The sequence below is a fragment of the Ambystoma mexicanum genome, chromosome 5q (genome assembly GCF_040938575.1).
Source record: "Ambystoma mexicanum isolate Mex_15411 chromosome 5q, UKY_AmexF1_1, whole genome shotgun sequence".
Classification (NCBI taxonomy): Eukaryota; Metazoa; Chordata; class Amphibia; order Caudata; family Ambystomatidae; genus Ambystoma; species Ambystoma mexicanum.
Window position 1 is genome coordinate 1,257,546,949 of NC_090933.1, and position 23,731 is coordinate 1,257,570,679.

Below are 23,731 nucleotides of genomic sequence, written 5' to 3' on the forward strand. Positions count from 1 at the left end.
AAGAGGACTATGAGGTTTCTGGGTTCCCAAGAGGGAGCTGGGGGAGAGCCCATGGAAGAAGGCCAAAGTGAAGGGAAGAAGTCAGGTGCCGGTGTCCCAATAGAGAGGATCCCGGTTTTGCTGCCATTGTCGCAGAAATCATCAGAAGTACACCAGGCCTGTATGGCTGAGAAGCAGTCAGGGATGATGGAGGGTACAAGGGCGTCTGTAGGAAGTTTGAAGAGTTATGTCGTCAGCATAGCACTGGAAGTTGAGGTAGAAGGCAGAAATGAGGCACGCCAGCAGAGGAAGGTAGATGTTAAAGAGCCAAGGCAAAAAGAATGGAGCCTCGGGGGACGCCACAGGTGGAGAAGGAAGTAAGGGAGGAGAAGGTGCCCAATATGACTTTGAAGAGCATTCAGTTACGAAGGAGGCAAGCCAGTCCAGTGCCCGCTTCGAGATACCAAGGGTGTCATGGTGCCTTTTTATGAGGATGGAGTGGTACACTGTCAAATGCGGAAGAGAGATCAAGGAGGAAAAGGACAGCAGGGGAGTTGGAATCAAGGGATACAAGCAGTTCTTCACAGGTGTTCAGAAGAGCAGTTTCCGTCTAAGACTAGTCAAATGGTATCCTATTTCCTGACTTTTGGGAGTTTTATAGCGAATCCCAGCTTGAAATATTGCGCAAGGATAATGCTTTTCCGGCAAAACTTTGCATGTTACATTCCAGGGCGAGAGTGTGGACTGAATTATGGAGAGAAAAAAAAAAAAAAAAAAAAAGAAGACTAGTGTACATTGAAAGAAAGCAATGGGAGTCAGTGCAACATAATAGATGTAGTGACATGTCCATTTTCTTTAATGCACTATGTATACATATGTACATAAAGGGGAAAATCCTAACAAAAGAGTGACTAGCAGCAAAATCCTCACAATTGAGACTAAAGACTCCAAATGAAGCCCCATGTTTCACTCGGACAACTCCTGTGTTTACTGTTAACATTTTCTACCATTTCTTCCCTACAGAGACCAATAGACCTGTCCCACCACCACTGCAGTATGCCGGAGGCTAGCAGCCTTTCTAGTCTTCTTGTATTGGAGTCCGAGAGCATGTACCACAGACCGAGCATCCAACATCTAAGCAACAAGATTCAGTTCATTTTCTGGCCAGGTCATAGTTGGCGTTGAACCAATTGCATGAGTCTTGAACGGCTGAAAGATAAAAGAAACCATTGTCAGATGTTAGCTATTACTTTACTATACCTTTTCATCTGTACTTCTAAACTTAATTCAAGGACCTGCTGAGTTTAAACTTCCACAATTATTAAAAAAGGAAAAGGGTGCAGGGTGTTCGCAATGGTATCCTGCTGGGGAAAAACATTGTGAGCACAACATTCCAGAGAAAGACATTCCCAGCTTTACACAGAATGGTAGACTTTTTACATTTGCTTCTGGGTTACTGCCCAATTCATTAAGATGTGACTGAATATACCCTACCACCCCAATCAATAAGAATAATACTTTTGTTATATAGCACTACACATGTTGAAATACCAGAAAACACTATTACCCCCAAAGAGTGGTACTGAATTTATTGACCGCGGAAGGATAAAAAAACTGAGTTGACCCTGCTGGGATTCAAACCTGCCACAGCAGGCTGAACACAAGATATCAGGGGCAAGCACTTCGCTTTGTGTGCCACCTGACCGGCTGTGTACCTTTTGTACAGTGATTCCCCCTCAAATGCTTGTACTATTGAAGTTATTCCCAAAGGGATCATTTGATTTCCAATTCACTCTCTCCACAGACCATTGAATATGGGTTCCTAAAAGCATGCGTCTCTGGTAATCTTCTACACCACGGGGAAGACCGGTCACATTATCGTCTATTAGCAACCGGGGTGGCAGACGCAATCAGTTTGCTCGGATCACAGGCAGCAGCCCGAAGAGGGGCTGCATTTGGAGCCCCACCTTCCAGATGGTGGCCATCTTAGCTAAGTATTTTGTTTGAATGAACATGACACCTCGTTGTCCCGTTCATTCAAACAAAATACTTTGCTGTCACCCCTGGGTTTCCGGATTTAAAACCCAGGGTGCTAATAGCAATAATACCTGAACCGGTGGCAACAGTGCCGAGGCCCATCATTAAGGCACTCGCTGCAATTGGGCCCATAACTCGGGCCCAGGGCCATTACCACTCGATCTGGCCCACCAGATCAGGTATTATTACTACAGTGAAACTCCATGACTATGGTAAAACATTTGGAAGAAGCTTTCAAAATAGGAATGCTCAATCAGCCTGTGTTGTTGAGTGTCAGGTTGTTGCCCCAGGAGGATGATTGGTTATCCTGGCTGTACCCTGAAGAGCGTTGAGGGCCTCGTCGACGTAACCTTGTGTTGGAACCCCTCCCGCCCCCATGTGCTCAAACAGCTTGATGGACAGCTGCCCAAGACATTTTAGAGTGTCATACTCCTCTTTGGTTGGCACTCTTAAAGGCATCTACAACTGCTTTACCGATAAGAGCATTGGGTTTGATGGCATGTTGAGTAACGTGACCTGTGTTTCCATTTTAAAACCAGATTGCCTGAGCCAGGCATGACGCTTAATGAGCGTTACTGCGGATACGATACAGTCTGCATTGACGGCAGAATCCAGGTTATTCTTTAGAAAGCAGTTGGCTACCAGTTTACCTTCGGTTGTAGTTCTTAGGAGCTGAGATTTTAGGAGCTCTGGGACTGTCAACCTGTAGTAGCAGTTCATCAAACTTATGGCAGCTGTAGCGAGTCAAGAAGGGCAGTGTTGATGGCTATCCACGTCTGATAGGCAGTTGAGGAAGCCACTTTCCTGCCAAATGTATACATCTTTTTACTCTCCTTAACTGGTGGAGCTTCTGCAGAGGCTAGTGGTGTGCCTGGCCTTTACCTAGTTGTGGTAACCACTAGGTAGTCGGGTTTCAGCTAACCCCTGATGTATACAGAGTCCGTAGGGGCAGGTCTGAACACATTCTCGATGTGGGGATCGACTGCTCGAGTAAGATTTGGTGTTAGGAGAGAGGGTTGAATGAGTCTCTGAATAGATTCCAGGAGGGGAATAAATTGTGTTGCAGACTTCTGGTCTCCAAGAACGTCCTCCACAAAATTCTTATCCACTTGGGCCTCCTGGGTGTCTATGTTGAAATGTTCTCCAGCCTCGTGGAGCAGTTCATTGTATTGTAGCTGGTTGTGGACTAGGTAGTCACCTACAGGTTTATCCTGGTGGTTTGGTGACTTGATTTAGACGTCATTGTCAGAATATTGGTCTTCGTCACCCCCGTCCTAATTGTACTGGTCCCCTTGATCTCCCGGACAGGCAGGCTTAAGTGTTTACAAAATAAGTCCTGAGAGAGGGGGAGCCGAGGGGTAGCATGGCTCTGGGTGGAGGTACTAGGCTGAGAGGTGTCCAGTTGTACCTTCTTGGTTGTTGGTTCATCTGTAGCTACTGCCGTGTGAGGAGTTCTGAAGGGTAAGTATCTGTGCAGGGTGGCAGTGCATAAAGTCTACAAAGTAGGACATTCTCCTTGTGACCCCATCAAAGCTCTCTGGGGTCCACTCAGATGACAGAGCTTGGACGGTAGAGGCATTGAATCTTTAGAGCATTTCGACTTTGACTTCAACAGACTGTCCGGGATGTGATTTTTTAACAAGTTCTCTAATTTGAGGTAGTGGAAAGGGACGTCGAAGTGCCTTTCAGCACGCAAATCTGTTTTATGTGCAGTGTCAGAAACGGACCTGTGGGTCTGTTTTGGAAGCCTGTCATGTGGCAAAGGCGAGCGCAATGGCCCAGAGGACAGGGATTTCTTGGAGGACCTTTCCTTTGACAGAGCGTGAAGTTCGATGGTCGGCTGTGGGATTGGTGCGACGTGCAGTGTGCGTGCTCGAGTCACCGGGTGTAGTCTCCAATAAGCAAGTCAGCGCATGGGAGTCTGTCGAATCCCGATCGCCCTCAGCGTCACTTAGGACACCGACATCACTAGAAGCTCCTTCCACCTCAATGGAGGACTCCGCATGCATGGGCGGCCAAGCGTTTTCTTCTGTGGGCCTTCATTATTTTAGGTCGAAAGAGCTTGCATGATTTGCAGTTCTTTTCATGGTGATACAGTGCGAGACGGTGGTTACACACCCTTTGTGTGTCTATCCAGGGGTATTTTCTATTGCAGGATGGGCAAAACGTAAATGTCTTATCCATGATTAATGGAAAGGACATCATGGCGAAGAGAAGGACAAGAAGGGAAGAGAATAGGCATTCTCGGAAACGAACAAAGTATGGTCTCCCCCCCCCCTCTCCCTACTGTGAAGGGCAAGGCACGGTGAGGCCTGTGTAGGCTTCAGGCAGTGTCCATCCAGGCGATTGTTTGGTCGTTGTCAATGGTTCCGTCCGTTGAGCTCTGCTGCAGAAGATTTTGAGTAGGGCGACTAGCGAAAGAATAGTAAGAACATCTAAGAAAAGCTTTTTGCAATCAAAGCCATCAACCTGAAGAACCCTGCAAACTAGGATGGCGGAAAAAAACAATCTGAGAGACCTCGACGTGTGAAGGACCGAGTTTCAAAAATCAATCATGTAATACTCTGCAACTACCACCAGATGTCATACGAGGCATAGCATGTAATCCAAGCAGATATCGATCACATGCTATGCATAGATTAGCAAGCAGTACCTGGAGAAGGAGGTTGGTTGTGAGAAGGTACAGCAGCAAATAGATGTTTTGATATGATATAAGTCAATTATAACGCGTCTGTACACAGGTGTTTCTAGCACTGCTTGTCCCAACTGAGTCTGCTTTAGAGTGTGTCAGTGAGTAATGCTGATTAAATGTATGTATAGAGCTCAAAGTAGCCGCTTTGCAAATTACATCTAAGGGGACATTTGCAATACATGCTAAAGTAGCTCCTGTACCTCTGATAGATTGAGCTCTTGGTGTGAAAGGTAGAGTCTTGAGTAGCTCAGCTGTTGCGTTTTTTGAAATGTGAACTCCTTCTCCAACAGGTGCTATGTAAACAAAGAGTTGGTATGTTTTCCTTACGAGGTTTAGTTTTGTTTATGCAGTATAAGACTGCCCTCCTTGCATCTAAAGTATGGTGGCTTTTTTTCAGTGGAGTTAGAAGGTGGTTGGGGGTGGGGGGATAGGGGAGTAGGTAGTTCAATGGACTGGTTAACATGGAACTCTGATATCAATTTAGGTGAGAACCGAGCGTGTGCTCCAAGAACCACCTTGTCTTTGTTAATGACAATCAAAGGGTGGTGTACTGATAGTGCCCGTAGCTCGTGCACGTAGCTCACTGACTTGTCTTATCAAGGTGATGGCTACTTTGAAAGGTAGTCTTGTAATTTAAGTGTTTTAGGCTGCCCTAGTGCATTGACTCAAAGGGCAGACCCATGAGCTTCACGAGTACAATGTTAGGGTCCCAACCTGGTGGAGGGTTTGGAATGGGAGACTAGTCTTTTTACTGCTTCCATGAATTATTTGATAACAGGTACCTTCCACCAAGACACCTTGTTTTGGGAAGTGATGTAAGCGGACAAGGTCACTAGGTGTACCTTGATGGAATTAAATACTAAACAAGAGTCTAGTAGGTAAATCATATTGTGTAGAATGTTAGATGGGGAACATTCAATTGGGTTTAAGGTTTGTGATATGCACCAGACGACAAACCGTTTCCACTAGTTAAATAACAGTGTTGAGTTTTGGGTTTCTAAGCTTCCTGGAGGATATCCATACACCTTTGAGGAAGGTTTAAGTGCCCAAACGTTATGACTTCAGGAGAAAAGTTCATAGAATGATGGTGTGAATGGAGTGACTTACCCTTGTGCTGGGAAAACATGTTGAAGGGGCACAGAAGTTTGATTGGTTTGCACATTGCTAGTGAGAGTAGGTGTGGAAACCTTGATTCTCGTGCCCACGTTGGAGTGCTATCAGAGGGTCTTGTTCATGGTGCATCTTGTGCACTATCCTGCTGAGGAGTGGTGTTGGTGGAAAAGCATAAGCAAATTTCCCTGACCAACTCATCCACAGGGTATTCCCCATTGGACCCCGGTTGGGGAAACCTAGATGCGAAGTCTGGGCATTGTGTGTTTAGGTTTGCTGCGAACAAATCTAGAGGTGGATATCCCCACAGGAAGATTCCATTTACGATGTCCTTGTGGATTTGTTCCTCGGATAGAGAACTGCTGTTCAACGTGCCTGCTTGAGCATCGAGTTCCCTTGGAATGTGTTGAGACAAATATGTTCTGCTTGAGTGCTTACTTTCACTTTTTTGGAATAGCCTGGACAGACTTGGAGCGTGTGTGCCTCCCCGCTTGTTTTTTTTTTTATTTGATTTTATTAAAGTTTTCAAAACATGAAACATACAGGTATTGTTTGGAGCATCTCATAACTGTCAACTTTCATCCCACCCTCGAAGAATGCATCAACTTTAATCATGAAACTAAGCTCCCCCCTCCCTCCATGGGACATTGTTTCGTCTATTAGGTCTACTCATACAACGTGTTTTTATTAGTGGCATGTGGAGGTCCTAACAGTTTCATTTCCATTCCATAGTCTAGGTCGTCTGATTGGGGCACAAGGAACAGCAGTCTCTGGGGCTCTTTCAGCGTGTAACCACAGTAACATTGTCCCATTCCGTTAGGCATAGTCAAATGAACATTATCGGGCCAACTTTCATTCCTTTAGCGTTACCATCTGTCAGGGGTCTGGTAAATATTAATTCACAAAGTCGCCCCACAACAATTCATACTGCGTAGCTTTCCCGTGGAGGGCAGCAGTAGTCCTTTCCATTATGTAGATGTTCGTCACAACATTGAGCCATTCTCTCTTACTCAGAACAAGGGTCGCTTTCCAACGAATCACTAGACTTGCCTGTGCAGCCAACAAGAGAGGGCCAGTATTCCAGTCATTCTCCTAAACTCACCTTCACATTCTTCCAAAGCAAACAGTACAAGGAGGGGGGGGGGTACAGCCTTGCTGGAAATCCAGTCCACCTCCTTGATCCAACCCAGAACCTCATTCCAGAACACCTTAACATGAGGGCATCCCCACCACATATGCCAGTAGTCTCTCTCACCACATTGTCGCCAGGATGAGGGGCTTGTGGACTGAAACATCTTTGACAACCTGTGGGGATCATATTGCCACCTGTGGAGGAGCTCAATGGTGTGTAATTTATACTGGGACGCTATTGATATTTGCGAGGCCCCTTTACATATCTTCGTCCACAGTTGGGGGTCTAAATCTACATTCAGGTCCCTTTTTCTCTCAGGTAAACAGTTGACCCCGTCCCAGCGTTTATCAGTGCTTTTTACATAGATGAGATCAGACCTTTGCTTTCTGTCGCAGTGTCGAGCAGTACCTCAAAAGGCGTGAGGCCTCACTGCACCTTCTCCTTCCATTTATCTCTCATAAGAACACCCTTGAGTTGAAGAAAGGCAAAGACTGATGGGGGGCATATCCCCACTGCCTCTTACAGTTCTGCGATTGTGAAGAAATCACCCTCCTTCCACAGTTGACCCACCCTCTCAAGGCCCGCCTCAAACCAAGATTGGAACCTCTCATGATTCGGGATCTCTTCCCGAACCCGTGGAGCACATATAGGACTCAAAGGAGATGGCCATGTGGCGATTCCCCGCATATCTACCCCCTCCTTCCAGATCTTCCATATAGTGGCCAGTATAGGGTGATTCTGGAGTCGAAGTCATTTGTCTCTCAGAACCCATAGCCATTCAGAGACAGTGGCTGGGGCCAAATTATAAACTCTTTCTGCCCTCTTATATGGGGGACCAATACTCTTAGCTGTACCGCTTGGTAATATTTTTTCAAATCAGGCAGACCCACACCTCCCTTATCTTTGGGTAGAATAAGAACCTCGTATGCCATCCTTGCCTTTTTCCCTTTGCCATACAAATCTCAAGATGGCCCCCTTTACCTATTAAAAAAAAAATACTTCTGGAAGTTTAAGCGGAAGCATTTGGAATGGGTACAGGAATCTCAGAAGGCACACCATTTTAAAACTCTCCCAATCCAGGAGATCGTTAGCTTCTGCCACTTTGCTAAGTCAGCATGAAAGCAAGTTAAAAGATGGGGAAAATTGGCGTCATATAAAAAGGTGTCCAAATCGCGTGTGAGATTTATTCCTTGGCAATGTAGGGTGGCACCTCCAGTCATGAGGCCCAATGTGGAAAACCCAGTGGCATCCTCCTGAGTGGGTTCATGTAATGGGAACAGGATGGACTTAAACTTATTAATTTTGAAGCCTGAGTTCTCCATAATGTACAATCAGTTGTATGGCGCGTGGTATAGATGTCATGGGGCATGGGGTTCTTTATGTGTAATAGGTTGTCTGCATAAGGAGCTACCTTATATTCCTTGCCATTTATCTGGAGTCCCTCCACTTGATGGTCCGCTCTGAGTTTCAGGGCAAGAGGTTCCAGGGAGACAGCAAACAATATTGCAGATAGTGGACAACATTGTTTGGTACCTCTTCCTGAGTCAAACCATCTGGAGTAGTCAGAGCTGACCACAACCGACTGCCTTCACCCCCTTCTAAAAACAGCACCCAGCCCCACCTTACTCAGCACCGCCTCCAGGAAGCCCCACTCTACCCTGTCAAATGCTTTTTCTGCGTCAACCGATAGGAGTGTAGGGTCCCCGGTCATCATCTTTGATTCATAAAAATCAGATCTTGCGCATTGTGTCGGCGCCCTGTCTCCCCAAGAAAAATTGCGACCTGATTCGAGTGCATTAGTCGGGGCATGTGGATCTCTAGCCTGGCTGCCAGGAGTCTTGTACAGATTTTTGCATCAATGTTGAGCAACGATATTGGGCAATATGACCCGCATTGTTTGGGGTCTCTACCCTCTTTGGGAATCACCGTAATCAGTGCCTGTGTGAAGGAGTCAGGGGCAACACCGGTTTGCAGGATGTCATTGAACAATTCTACCATAAACGGGAGGAGATAAAGGTCTTATAAAATCCCGCCGAGTAGCCATCATTACCCGGGGCCTTCCCCAGCGTCGGCCTCCTCATCGCTCTTTCAACCTCCTCGGACGTGATTGGGGCATCCGTTTCATCACGGGAGAGCTTCGGCATGTCCACACCTCCCAAGTACTGGTCTATTTGGGATCTCCCTTGAACCATTTCAGATGTGTATTACTGTTCGTAAAACTTTGCGAAAGCCTCTGGGATTCCTCCTGCCTCTATGTTCTGGGCATCACCTCCCCCCATGCATGGCGGCGACCCACCTTTCTGTACGTTGGCCCCTCAGTCTAGCGGCCAGCAGTGCATCTGCTTTATCCCCCTTCTCATAGTGCTTCTGTCTAAGAAGCTGCAGTTTGCAGATGACTTGCCCCTCCTCAAGGAGTCAGAGCTCTTATTTTTTTCTGTCTGGCTTTCATTATCATCGCCACCCTTTCCCCAGTGGGGTTCCGCGCAGCAGCATCCAATTGCGCAATATCCTTCCTTAGCCTAGCCTCCAACAGAGCCCTTCTATTTTTTTGCTGGCCCCCTCCCTAATCATGATTCCCTGCCACATCACTTTCCCCACCTCCCACACCATTGCCCTAGATACTTCTCCTGTGCCATTTGTTTTAAAATATTCCTTTATCTCTGTTTCCATTTCTGCACGGAAGACAGGGTCCTTCCACAATGACTCATTACATTGCCACTTTGCACTCTTGTGTGGAAGGGTTACCAGATTTAGATCAAGTGTGACCATGTCCCTAGCCCCTTTGAAACAAACAGTCGATTCTGGTGAATCTGGAATGGGGTGCAGAGTAGAATGTATAGCCTGTTTCATTTGGGTGAAAATTACGGCAAATGTCTAGTAAATCTTCAACATTTCCATCACCTCTGCACGGCAACAGTCTAACGGTTTGCGCGCAACAGCGTTACCTGCACGTCAGTTCAGTGTTTGCCCATAGATTAAAGTCTCTGCCTAGTATTACGTGCCCAGCAACCTCCCACATTATCTTCGGAATTGTTCGCTGGAGAAATCAGGATTGACCAGTGTTGGGGGAATAGAGTGTTGCCAGTGTGAAAGTTATTTTGCATACAGTACCTACCACCACGAGAGCTCGGCATTCTGTGTCCGCCCACACCTTGGTAATTTCTAGATTTAACCCCTTCCTAATGAGTATCCCCACGCCCGCCTTCTGGAGAGGGCCAGAGCCCCAATGCTCCGATCCCATCCTAGAGTGCAAGATCCTGCGTTCTTCCCAGCGTGCATACTTGGTCTCCTGGAGAAAAAGCACGTCAAGCCTTGCACTCTTAAACCTCCTACACACTAGTGATCGTTTCTTGGGCAAATTCAACCCCTTTACGTTAAGTGTGCCCGCCCTGAAAAGACCGATTCTTTGGGGATCAACTTCTACCGCCATTCCCCCCTTTTTGCTTGTGCTGCTCGTGAGGTGAGCCTGCACAACCATGACCACCTCCCATAGCATCTCTCATCACATGAGACAAATTTGTAGAGAAACCTGTCCCTGTCCATCCCCATTCCCCTAACCCTCCCCTCTACCCCTACCGGCGCTCGATCCAGCTGGGTTGACCTCACCGAGCCGGTTCCGGACCACCAGTGGAGACCAAACACATGGTCTCATCTCAAACATTCACAAATAAACATGGAGCACCCCTTACCCCCTCACAAACCTCCCCTCCAAGTTACTTACATTTCCAAATTACTCCTTTGTTTCAAAGCGAGCATGCACCACAGGAAATACATCACCCAGGACTTCTGGGTCCAGGTGCGTGGGTGAATCCAAACATCCATCGTCTGAGCGGCCCTGGGCAGCGCCTCGAAGCTTTGTGGGGACCAGCTGCAGGTCAAAGTTGCAATTTCAAAACAGTGGTTGATCTATCGTATATAACTAGGTCTTTCGTTTGGGCGAACCATCTCCCACCTAATGCTTCTTAGGTGCTTATCAGTGATGTGACGTGTTACTCCCGATGGTAGGCATGAATATAGTATTGTGGGGGTGTCGCTAGGTTCAGTTTTCCTCACCTGGAAAAGGGTTCATTCTTCTATATTTTTTAGACCCTGGTATCAGTCTACGCTTGAGGCCTGGAATGTGCCACTGTCTATCATCTTCTCTTCTCTCCCCTTGCTCCATTTCATTGTCTTGGTTACCTACCAGGACGGCTATGCAGCTGTGTATATACTTTTCTGTTCTCAATTTCACCCTGCTCCCATCCAATTCAAATGTGAGGGGGAAAACGGATAACGTCATTGGTACCGGTCCTTCTTTTAACCACTTGGTAAGGGGCATACATATCCGTCTCAGGGCTAGAGTCATAGATGATAGGTCTTGAAAGATCTGTCACTCTCGCCGTGTCCAAGGAGACGTGTGTGCTGCGCTTAGCTTTCTCCAGAATTCTGGCCTTGTCGGCATAGTTGTGAAACCATACAAGGACCGTTTTAGGCTCTTACGGTCCACCTTCGGTTATTCAATGCAGTCGTCCTCGAATAGAAGCTTGATGACCTCATGAAGGGACCTTTTCGAGTCTTGTTCTGATTCGCCTTTTTCAGGAATACTGAAAATCCATAGATTGTTTCGTCGTTTAGGGTTCTCTAGATCATCCATTTTGAGACGGATCTCCTCCTCCCTGGCTTCTATCTCCGTAAGTCTATGGTCTATTTGTGTCTCCAGTGCACCAAGAGAGGTTTGATTGTGTTCAACCCCTTGTGCCTTTCTTCCAATTTATCAATTCGCTGAGTGATCTTATCGACTTTCCCTCCAATGTCCGACCTCATGCTTTTCATTTAGTCAAGTAACGCTTAATGTTGCCATCATAGGTTCCAGCAGAGGTGGTGGGTTAGCACGGTCCAGAATGAACCTGTAGGGTGCAAGTTTATCCTGTATGTTCATACACTCTGTTCATATTTCTGCATTGGTGAGACGCGTTCTCTTCCACCCCCCTCTTACTCCCCTCCTTTTTGATACAGGCTATTGTAACAGTATCTCGTTTGGGCTTCTCTGATGTAGGTTGATTTCACCTCCTTTCCCCTCTGAATCGTGCAATGGAGGAGGGCACACGCCCCAAGAATGGGGGCCCAACCCTCACGGTGACGAACAAGACGTGTGGTCGAGAGGGGCTACGGGCCGGATGGTCAGGCTCCCCATGGGTAAGTTATCTGTGAGGGCAGAGCTCTCAGAAGTTCAAATAAGAGATCTACTCAGTGTCTGGATTAAGCACATGGGAGCGTCGTAGACCATTGTTTTCTGGAGCGTAGGTGTGATCAGTTCTGGCTGACATCAGCTTCTTCCTAGAAGAGGGCACACGCCCCGGTGTCGTGGGCCAGCCTTCAATGAAGTCTTGCCAGACCCCACAGACTGTTTCTGCTTTGGAATATGGGGCCCTTACAGGGTCTGCTCCGCTGTGATGAGGGACATGCACAAATGCGGGTGCCTGGCCTGGGGCTCCTTTCTGATAACGTTTTTATAAGCCATGGCTGCCGGGGGCACGTGGGGTAGCCACTTCAATCCGTTCGGGGATCATTACCCCATGTTATACGAAGGCTTCTGAGCCCTGCCTACAGTTTGAGTCCTCTACGTCCAGCCGATTACCCTGGAATTGATGTTGAGGTGCTTCAGGTGAGGGATACCATCTGCGAGAGGGTTGCGCGGAGGCCGGGGACATGTCACCTTGTTGAGTGGGTTCAAGTGGGAAATGGCGTTCCACTGTGGCTTGCCTATTCCCTGACGTGTCTTTGAGGTTATTCTCCCGGTTTCAATACCTCTACTACAAGGCAGACCCAATGCAAGATCAGGACATGCACCATGTCAGTTGCAGCGTTCAGTCCTTCACTTGGGAGACTCCAGAATGATTGGAGCTTGGAGCCACGTGGACCGATCCCATGTGCTGCGCTGTGTTTCACCTGTGATCTACTTATCCCTTGTTGAGTGATGCAGAGGCTCACAGTGTAAACTGTGAGCAGAGTATTGAGTAGCGCGTGTGGGCGGCCCAGGGTATGTTCGAGCTCAGTGTGGGTGGGGGGTTGGGGAGTAGGCAAGGGGGGTGGAAATCAGAGGAGGTGTTCGCTAACCTGCCTCAATTCTGTGGGGGTCTTTCAGACTAAGCGGTGTGTTCACTGGCTCCTGGTCGTTTCATTGCAGAAGTCAAGGTGGGGTTGAGGCGGGTCTCCGCTGTTCCCTTCAGTGGCAGGGGCCCATATATCAGGATATCTGGGGTTCCTAGGATTGCACCCTTTATTCAGTAGGGAGATGCAGGATGCTGAATTTGGTATTTCGTATGAGGGCACCCCCGGGAGAAATGTCCAATTGCAGCATTCCCAATGTGTGCTCCAGCAGGGCCAGCAGAGTCGCTGCTTCCACCCACTGCAGTGTGCCGATCCACTTTGTCTACTTGAGTTTGAACTACAAAATGCCCCTTGTGCGTGGCCTGTTAACCCAGCAGCCGCAATATTCACGACAGATCCAGTGATCAGAGACCGTCACAGCCTCATAGGTGAGCTGCAGCCTATGCCGGACTGTCGGACCAGTTCAGGTGCTTCAGCAAATGGCGCCTTGGTGCTTGGGTGTGTTAGGCAGAGTTTGTATGCAGTACCCTTTGGGACCACTACACACAACTATGACTACAGGTGTAAGACAAACCAACCTTTGGTATAAGTCTGTACCACACAGTTTTTGGTAGCGGAGCCGAGCAGCCAGGCTGATCTCAAGAGGGAATGTGAGCTGTAAGGGTGTTACACAGTGGTCTACACTCACAAGTGACTATACTGGTCATCCTGGGAACATGGATCCCGAGAAGCTGAGGGGCCCACAATATAGAGATTTTGTGAGGGATCTTGGAACTGTGAGGTAACACGCATTTGGGTGGAGGTGCTGGGAGTGTAACCGTGGCACCAGTGAAAGAAGGTGTCTCATGCACTCGTCCCTGGAGATTTGTCATTGAGGTGGTCAGGACATGGCCATCGCTTTTGGATCGAGTTCCTGAAGGTGGACCAGTGCGGGATGATCACCTGGGTGGGGGTATTCGGGGAGTGGGAGACCGGATGGTGAGATGCAGTATCCCCTTCCGTAGAACACCTTTACCCCCATCTCCTATGAGGTTGGATATTTAAAAGCTCTACCCCAACCCCTTTTACAACATAAACCCGTTCACGCGGACAGCCCGCTAGAATCGGACGTGTCCATTACTGACCCTGTGTCGCACACCTGACTTCCATTAATCTTCCCCCACAGAGATAAAAGGCAGAGCACTAGAGCACAATCCGAGCAAGGCAAAGCACACGAGAAAACAGCAGTTTCGAGACAGCAGCTGAACGAGAGAAGAAAGACGACAAAACAGAATGGGAATTGCAAAGAGGAAAGTTCCCTTGGCCTTTTTGACAAGGAACTGTTACTTTCCAGAAACCTTGAGAATAGAAATCGGAAAACCAGGAAACCAGGCTGAAGAGTCCTGCATTGTGTGTCGGAGATACCCAGGGCCCTCCCATATCAATTATCAAGGCGGGGAGAAGCAGCAGCCGCTGTGTTACCGTCATCAGTGAGTTGGGGAGACTGATACAAAACCGGTCTGTGTTTAAGCCAAGGTTGCAAGCAGCAACTGTATGGTGAGCACTGGAACAAACATTGTTAAAACACATGTGATAAGATATGCAAGTAAAGTTGAACTGCTGATGAGTGATTGAACTTTAAAAAGCAAGATACAATACCTTTGACAGTGTTTCTGGCACCGTGTGGGTGCTCAATCGAAGGTCTCTGTAAGGTCTCCAGCTGAGAAGATTGTGACATAATCTAATTGGTTAAACCAGTACATTGGCTTGCCCAACAGTCGGACACTTGGAGAATACACACCCCAATGTTTATTGGAAGTATATATTTCTATGGATGTGACCAGAGGAAAAGCTGGGGCTCAATCTGCGCCCAATACCTTTGACGTCAAAATAGTTTTTATTCCTTAGTTTCTGGTAGCAACTGGTCACCTCAATGAGACAGATTTCTGTCATTGGAAATCCCAGATGCATGTCTGCATATGAAGCATAACATTTCATAAATTTATTCGTATTATCATTCCATACATTTTTAATAGTTGTAGGGAATGATGGGTGTCAGATTCAAGAAGATACTCTGCTTCGAAACACACTCTTCAGTTTCTTATAAAAGTCATTGTTCCAAAGTTATGAGCCAATTTATTTCTATGTATAATGCAACATTTGAATTATGCCCTGCATTTGCCTTATGCATCGCATGCTTTGGTATACGACTCCTGTAAACACCCCTTTGTAATGGGTTCAGTTAACGGTGAAATGGGAAGACAGGCTTCCCTTGTTCTCCTGCATTCTCTCAATAGACGGCTGGCTTTGAAACTAGGCAGAGTTCAAGAGTGGTACTTTGAAGCTCAACAATAAAAATAAACCGATTCATACCAGAAGATTCAAATCTCCTGGAAAGACCATAGTTTAAATTTAGTTTGAAAAGATTTAGATATTTTTCTAACATTCTCCTCTGCCAAGGAGTTTTCATAGAGGGGCTGGGTGCTCTTTCTTCAGGAGCCTGGAACAGACGTCCCTTTGTTCTCCTTTCATTAGACTGGCCACCTTAATTGGTTTTCATGAAAAACAAACATATTCCCTCCAGGTGGTCCATCTAAATCTTTTGGAAAACTTAAACCCATAACCACTTTCGGACATGTAAGTAGGGTTTTAACTTGTGGTCAAGACCGCAAGAAAAACCATAGAACAAGCCTTGACATTAGTAAGTGCTCATTTTAAAATATCACACAAAGCTTTGTATAATTACCATAGATGTTCACATACATTTATGAAGATGTCTTAATATCTTTCTAAACTTATGTTAATGGAATAAAAATATTACATTTGTCACCATTTACATCGCAATGTTTTTGACACACTGGGACCTTGCTATTTTCAGGCATATAGCTCCAAGATTGGTATTGAATGAGGCAGTATCTGTTGACATGTAATGCTGTACTGTATCTTCCCAATACTTGGGGGGGTTTGTGTATTGCTGGCAATCATATTGTCAAGTGAAGCAGGCACAGTTTTTTATCTTGGTGCCTTATTTAGTGTGGTCAATTTAAAGCTAATCAAAACGTAGTCTTTGGGTGAAATGTACACGAGGTCCAATATTGTTCACGAGATGGTTACGTTTGTGGAATTATCTGCACCACGTGTGAAGTGCTGCCTCTCTGGTGTGCTGCCGACACCCCACAAGTACACCCTATTTGTTGCAATAGAAGGTATATATATATATATATATATATATATATATATCAAGGAATCAGGGAAAGGCCCTAGTCCCGGTACTTCTCACTTTAAATTAGACCAGCCTCCATTTGTCTTGGATTTTCCCCTACACTACTTTTCAAGCTAGAGCTATAAAGTACAATATTATGTTAGCCCTGGGAAGCATTTACACAAATCACTAGATTTGCGATATATCCAGTCAAGTGTCAAATAATGTACCAAACTAGAGTTCTTAGAAGTGATGCAGGATGCAGTGAATAATATTGTTTTTAAATCCGCACTGATGGTTTATTAAATTATACCAGTGTAGCATTGACAAAGCCACCAGTTATGGCTTGTGGCCATTGAACATATTTTTGTTGTATTCAGCATACAAAGAAATGCCTCAAATGTGTGTGTTGCCTCCCCCAACATCCCAAAAGCAGCATCAAGTATTTTTGTAGGTGCTCCTTGCCAAGGCCGTATGTCGCTCCTTTTGGCCTCACCTAACACCCTTTGGGTAACGCCCCTTGCCAGAACCTCCCTTTGATGTTGCTTCTCATTTAAAGCAGTGAAAATTAAAGAACGCAAGAAACTGCTAGTTAATTATCTGCCAGAGGACACATCAGCCGTCAGAAGGGCAGAGTTACGGAAACTTTTTCGGCAGAGGGCGTCCTGCTTCAATGGTGTCGGGTCGATGTCCCTCTAAGGCCTCCATCGAGGACGACGTCACTGGATGTTATCAATAGGACGCATGGCGCCCATAGCCTCCGTTTATGTCCCCCCCCCCCCCATAATTTGTAACATGCACATATCCAATGCCTGCTTGACTGCACATAGCCTTGAGGAAACGAAAGCTGCAACCGCATAGGAAATTCTCCAGAGGGGCAGGCTGGGAGGGCAATGTGGAATACATTGGAGGAACATCCAATCGAAAGAACGTTACCAGTTGGCAAGTAACTTATTTTTCGTATCGATTGTGTCCGGCAACGTATTCCACATCTGACAGACTCCCAAAGCAGTACCAGAAACTGGAGGAGGGAAAAGAATTTAGAGTACCCAATCAGATGGCAGAATAAAGAACTGCCTTACCAAAGGCCATATCTTGACCATGGATTGTATCCAGGGAGTAATGTTTATCAAAGGTGTGGATAGAAGCCCATGCGGCTGCATCACAAATATTCCTAATAGGAACTCCCCGCTGCAGGGCTGTGGAAGTAGCCACGCCCCTAGTGGAATGAGCTTCCAACCCTTCAGGAGGGTATTTGCCCACCAAACGGTAAATTTCAGTAATGGTTAGGATAATAAACCTGGACAAGGTCTGTTTTGTAACAGCCTGGCCCAATTGGTGACCAGCAGACCTCAAAAAAAGTTGATCATCCACTCTGACCCTGGATATCCTAATAAAAGCTCAGGGCTCTCCTAGGATCCAACCAGGATGAGGAGGAGGATAGAAGGAAGGAAGAACCACTTTCTGGCTCAAATGAAATTCAGACACTATCTGGGTTAGAAAGGAAGGACGTACCCTCAGTACAACCCTATCCTTGTGGAACAAAGTAAAGGGTGGCTTACATGAGATGAAAGTGCCTGCAATTCTCTCACTCTGCTAGCCGAAGTAACCGCAACCAAGAACACTGTCTTGAAAGACAATCTCAAAGGACAAGAGTGCAAAAGCTCAAACTGAGCACCGATGAGGCATTTAAAAACCAAATTCAGAGCCCAAACCGGCACCCTGTTAACTGCCGGAAGAGATTCCGGGGTCTGTCAAGCAGCCGTCCCCCTTTTCTGCAAGGTCAAATGAAGTTAACACCGGGTCAGAGGACTGACCTTGATCCAGAATATCCATCAAGTCATCCTGAACAAAAGCTTCAGGAGGAGTTGACCAACCAAGATATTCAGTGACTCTAGCCATCAGTCTCCCGTAGGACGACTCAGCAGGAGCCCCAGGCTCAGGCCTGCCAAACTCCACCTCTGGAGAAGTGTCCAAGCCACTGGCATCATGAAGAGATTGCCTTAACTCTTCCAATTGACTATTCCCTGAAGAGACAAGAGCCACATCAAGCTAAACAGGGTCGAAATCTAAATCTGACCTCTCGTCGTCATAGAAATTATCCAGAGGGAGGTAAAAGTCCTCTCGGGACAGCCGAGGGTCTGGAGTCCTTCACAGGCCTTACAGATTTGGAAGTAGCCTTCCTTGGAAGATCCACCATACCACGGACCTCAGACGGCAAATCCCAGCCAAAAGGCCCCGGTTTCATCGCTTGGTAAGCAGAACTGTTGCGGATCTCGGTTGGGCCTCCTTTAATCCTAGGGTTCTGCACTCTGGTGAGAGGACTCAAGCTCAGGTGGTCCTGCTTCTGGAGGGTCCTTAGGAGACTCCTGAAGCTTTTGGCCAGATTTCAGATGTTGCACTCTATGGATTTCTCAACCCATGCCACTGGGTTCTTGCAGCAGCGAAGAAGTACAGCCAGTCGGGGAAGATGGTCCAGTGGAGTTCGTCTCGGGGTTAGTTGGTCCCACTGACCCAAGGGAAGAAGTAGCCCCTTTCGGAGCTTCTCTGTCGAATTGAAAAAGTAGTTTCAGCACAGCAGCAGGGCTTCAACGGGCAATTCAGAGGTCCAGGAGGATGCAGCAAGCTTCGTTGGGCATTTCTCCCAGTGGTCGACTCTGCCTCTAGTCCCAAAACAATGTGGCCATGGTCTTTCTTGTTGTTTTGATCCTTCTTGAGATTTACTCTGCACGCCAAACCAGGTTTGGACCCTTTGTTCGTTTTTGTCTTTGGCAGGCTTCATAAGTGAAACCCGCCTCTGGCTCCAGAGTGTCTGGTGGGGGCAGGAAGTGAGGGAGGTGCTCGAAACTCCCTGTGCTTAGTCTCCTAGCAGGCAAGAATGCACTCTTAGGTGATTGGCCGGCTGGCTGTCCGGCAAGCACAGCCACCCTGCTGGGAGACTGACAGCTGGGCTGGAATGAATGGGAGGAACCTGCATAAAAGGCAAGGCTTTTTGGCTTGGAAGTTAGAGTCGACAACTAGACGAAGGAATCCGAAGAAGAACTTTGAAGAGGACGCCTGCTGCAACTCCTGGACCGTTGGTTCGCCCGGTTAAACCCTGCTGATGTGCTGAAGCTCTGAATTGGTATCGACAGAAGCCCTGCAAGGACAACTTCTCCCCTTGAGTTGGTTGGACCAATCAACTCCAAAAGTAAGCCACCTGGACATCTTCTCGGAGCTGGTTGAATTTCCATTGCAGTCGCTGCTGGAACCGAATTGCCAGGGTGACGAACACCAGTTTGTGTGTGTTGCTTTTAAGTTGGCCAAGAGCTCCAGGAAGATCCTACGGACTCCAAGGAAGCAGGACTGTCTGAGCCTGAGCCACCTAAACAGATTGCTGGGCCCCAGAAGCAAGGAACGCCCATCTCGACAGCCAGGAACCGCGGTGTTGCTGTTTGCGGTAGCCACAAGGGAGCTGAAACACTGAAGTGCCACTTGTTTGTAGTTTGCCGTCAGTGACCATCCCATTGTGAAGTCCTCCCTCTTGTCCCCACGACTGAGGCCCAAGAACAACAGGATCTGCAGAGCTGCACTGGAACATAGGTCATCTGCTGCATCTTTTCTTCAACCTAAAGGTGCTGTAAAGTCAGAGAGAATTTACCTCTCCTTGTAGCTTGCTTGCTCTTCTACTTCACAAGTCTCCTGGCTTGTGGCCCTACATTTGATTCTTCTTTTTCACCAAAGACTTATAAAAACATTGTTCAAAGACTTTTACTCGCCTGCAAAAAGTGCTTCAGTGCACAGAGGTTTGCCCCTTGACAGTGGCTTAGCCTGGTTCCCTGAATTACTCTTCTCTCCTCTGTTATTGTGTTGCACCTATCCTTCCAGGAAGGGGTTAACTTACTCTGCATTGGGGGGTCCAAAGGTATTTGCCTGCTTTAAGAATATTTGTGATCTCGTTTGTTCTAATAACCCTTTCTTTTGACACTTAAATCCTACTCTGAATGTACAGTATTATATCAAGGTCCGCAGTGTCCTAGCTATTTAAGTCACCGGAGGGTGTATGAACTGTCTGTGTGCCATCCCCAAAGGGTCTTTACTGATTCTGAGAAACCTAACAGTGTATTTCTGAAATGTATTTGAGTGTTGCTTTTATATTGCTCCTTCTGAAGGCTTGTTTAAATAACTGGTAAATAAATATTTGTTTTATCAAGAAACCTTGAGTATCACGGTTTATTTGAATACTTGTCACTGAATCTCTGTAACTCCACTACTGCTCACATTGACCCCTCTTGAATAAGCCTGGCTGCTAGGCCACACTACCAACCTGTGTAGTTCAGACTGATACCAAAAGGTTGGGTCCCTATTTCTAGGAGGCCAAGGTAGTTGTAGTGCACCCAAAAGGGTACTACCCCAAATTGTTACCCAACACAGACACACTGGACCCAGAGGCGGGCCTTCAGGGCTGAAGGCGGCCAAAGTCAAGACAAAGGGCTCAAATCTGTTTAGACGCACAGAGTAAAACCCAAGAAAGACCTCAATAACAAAATGGTGGTGTTGAGACCAGGGCCTTTTTGACAAAAGGGTTCAGCCTGCAGTAGAAAAGCACAATGGTAGCAAAAATAAACCACTGCCACCAGCCATTTAAAGTAGTGAGGGTAACATAAAACTTTTTTACATGAGAGAGTAGGATAAGGGGCTACTAGGTAACTCCCTCAGCACTCCACATAAGATGGGGTGTGTGGGACCTACAAAGAGCAAAAGTCAAGTCAATTTCACTTTACTATTCTTGGAAACAATAGGTCACACAAGAAAGTGTATTTAAACCTGGTCAGAAATCTAAGATGATTTCTCTGTGACACTGCACTAAAGGTGCAGTGTGTCACCATACACAAAGTAGATGCCTATGGAGTTTGTCAGACTCCAAAAACAGTGAACACACGAAATCCAAATCAGGTAAAAAAAAACACGAGAGTGAGAAAAAGGTCTCACTCACTCAAGGGCGAAAATGAAAAGGTCCTAAGTCCAGCAAAAGAGCTAGGGAGCTCTAAGGTGGGAGGAATTCAGCACGGAAACGAAAATTCTCCCTAACAGATCACAATCATAGTATAAACTTAAAAAGCTAATGCAAAATATACAAATATTAACCCTCCATTTTCCCCCCTCTTCAAATACTTAACCAGACCTAGATGCTAGGAAGACTATTTCAATAAGTGGCTCTAATTGGATGAAACCACTTGGGGCCACAGCCAGTTGGAATGTGCGTTTCTACCAGTGTCTTGGCCTACATCCCCCGGCCCCAAATGTGGAACTCCCTACAAAATGGATGGGCTGGACACCTTGCTCGATACTAGTATTAGCTAATCCTGAGGTTCAGTTTACTTTAAACACAAGAGAACCTTATTCAACATACCTTGAGGGAACGGGGTGAACTTGAAGTCGGGCAGGTACTTCCTGAGCTTGGTGTTGCTGGCTGTCTTCTTGAACTGACCATCAGATTTAGTCGTATCGTACTGAAAGAGGTGGGTGTTAAGGAAGAGCCGGTGAGATCCTACTTTTGGAAAACAAGGAGTGGAATGCACGACTCTCACCCCACCCCCCAACAAAAGAAATTGCTGCTCTTGCCAGGCCACCGGAGGTATTCGCTGACACTTTTGCTGGAACTCTAGAGTGTGTCCGTGGTCGAGATCGTCCAGCACCCATCGGTCGGTGGAGATCATCTTCCACTCGCTGATGAAGCTCGCCAGTCTGCCTCCCAATGGAGTGCATGGGTGGGGGACCAAAGTCCTTGCCGGGTCAATCTTACTTTGGGGCCTGCGTGCCGCCTTGGGAGCGACGACATCAGCCACCTCCACTGAAAGCCTTGAAACAGCCTCTGTAGGCCTCCTGGGTCATGGACCGGGAGGGTTGGCGGTACAAAGAGGGCCATCCACCGAAACCTTGCGACGATCTGCCTGACTTCCCATCGGTGGCATGAAAGGAAGGGCAGTGTTGTTGAAGAGTGCCCATAGCACGGGCCATTTCCGTGTCAGTCTTAATGATATGATAGGGCATTTAAAACGCACCTATACACAAGTGTTTCAAGGCGCGACTAGGCAAGGGAGTGGGACAGAGGGAAGACAGACAACGATCTTACTAGGGCAGGTGACATTGAGATCGCATAAGTGCAGGGGAGGGCGGGAAGGGAAAGTGTGGGGTGAGGGGGCAGTGCAGTGCAGAGGATAACAGTAAAATAAAGGCAAATAAAAAGTGCGGCCAGCTGGTGTTGGCAAGGGTAAGTGCAGACATCAGGTATCAAGTGCTGGTAGAGGGCTGTAGGGATACAGAAGAGTCCCCAAGTGCAAGGGTTGCCAGGGGGCAGTGCAGGGGTGCAACTGGCGAGGAGACCTGGGCTCGGGATCAGACGGTAGCCAGGTAAACAGTGCAGATTCGGATTCAGCCACGAGATCAGCAGGGGAGAGGAGGAGAGAAAGCTGAAGCAAAGAGGAAGGTCTTAAGGTGCTTCCAGAAACCAGAGATGGTTCTCCTTGAGTTTCAGGGAGGCTGTTCCAGAATGAGGCAATATGGTAATAAGGATCTTGGATTAGAGAAAGGAGGTTGACCACTGGGGATCCCCAGTATGGCCCAAATTTAACGCTTCAAAGCTAAACTGCCATTGATTCATGCAATAACAGGCAACTTTGCCTAACCAGGAACCTTGATTCTTAATTTTCTCAGCCATGAAATCCCAAGAGTGCAACCCTTGACTTTTCTGCCACACGGCTATTCACGAGTCAACCTCCTTTCTCTAATCCAAGATCCTTATTACCATACATGGTAAGAGCGGTACATCCTTTGAGCTAATTCACTGATGCATACCTAGCCGTCACCAATACCAATTCATTTTTTTTCTTTTCCCTTTTTCTTCTACCCCTTTCCTCAACCTTCCTTTGATCCTCCTTGATAAAGTACTATGATCCTCCTTGATTATACTTACCATGTAAACTTTGTTGATGTTCTGCTTTATATATAATGTAATTTTCACCTTGTCACTGTCATCCACACATGCACGATGAACCATGACCGTCACCACACTACAACTATGTGCTGATTGTTCATCCATGCGGTTTGTACTTTTTATACATGTATCAGCCTTGAGAAAGAACCTTCGGGTTTGAAGCATGTGTCGGCTGACTACTTTCTAGACTTTGTGTACTTTATGAATAAAAACAAATAAAAAAACCACACCTTAAAGGATAGTTCCGGGACTTTTTTTTTATTGTCCCTACGGGTCGGCCATGTGTTTGTAAGCATAAATCGGTAGATCGTAGGAAACTTTCCTATGGACCTTACCCGACTTTTCGCCCATTATCGCACTCGAAATCAGCCTCCATTTTGTGATAATCCTATCATTCCGCCGCATCGACCTGGCTCACCTGCCTTTGCGGCACTAAATCAAATCCCCCGCCCCTGAGCCTGACATCAGCAGACGCGTACTGCCCATTTCAAGCACGTCTCGTGTCAACAATCGCTGCGCCTCAGCTATTGACGT

At 46.9% G+C, this 23,731-nt stretch overlaps 1 protein-coding gene across 1 annotated transcript in view; it reads right to left on the bottom strand.

Moving 5' to 3' along the window:
- Positions 1 to 808: 808 nt before the first annotated feature.
- GFUS (GDP-L-fucose synthase) overlaps positions 809 to 23,731 on the bottom strand; it is a 153,532-nt gene continuing 130,609 nt past the window's right edge. Inside the window, exons 10-11 of the mRNA XM_069621769.1 lie at positions 21,614 to 21,713; positions 809 to 1,188 (exon numbers count right to left, since the gene is read on the bottom strand). Coding sequence (XP_069477870.1) covers positions 1,133 to 1,188; positions 21,614 to 21,713 — 156 coding nt within the window. The 3' untranslated portion in view covers positions 809 to 1,132. The remainder of the gene's footprint in view (positions 1,189 to 21,613; positions 21,714 to 23,731) is intronic.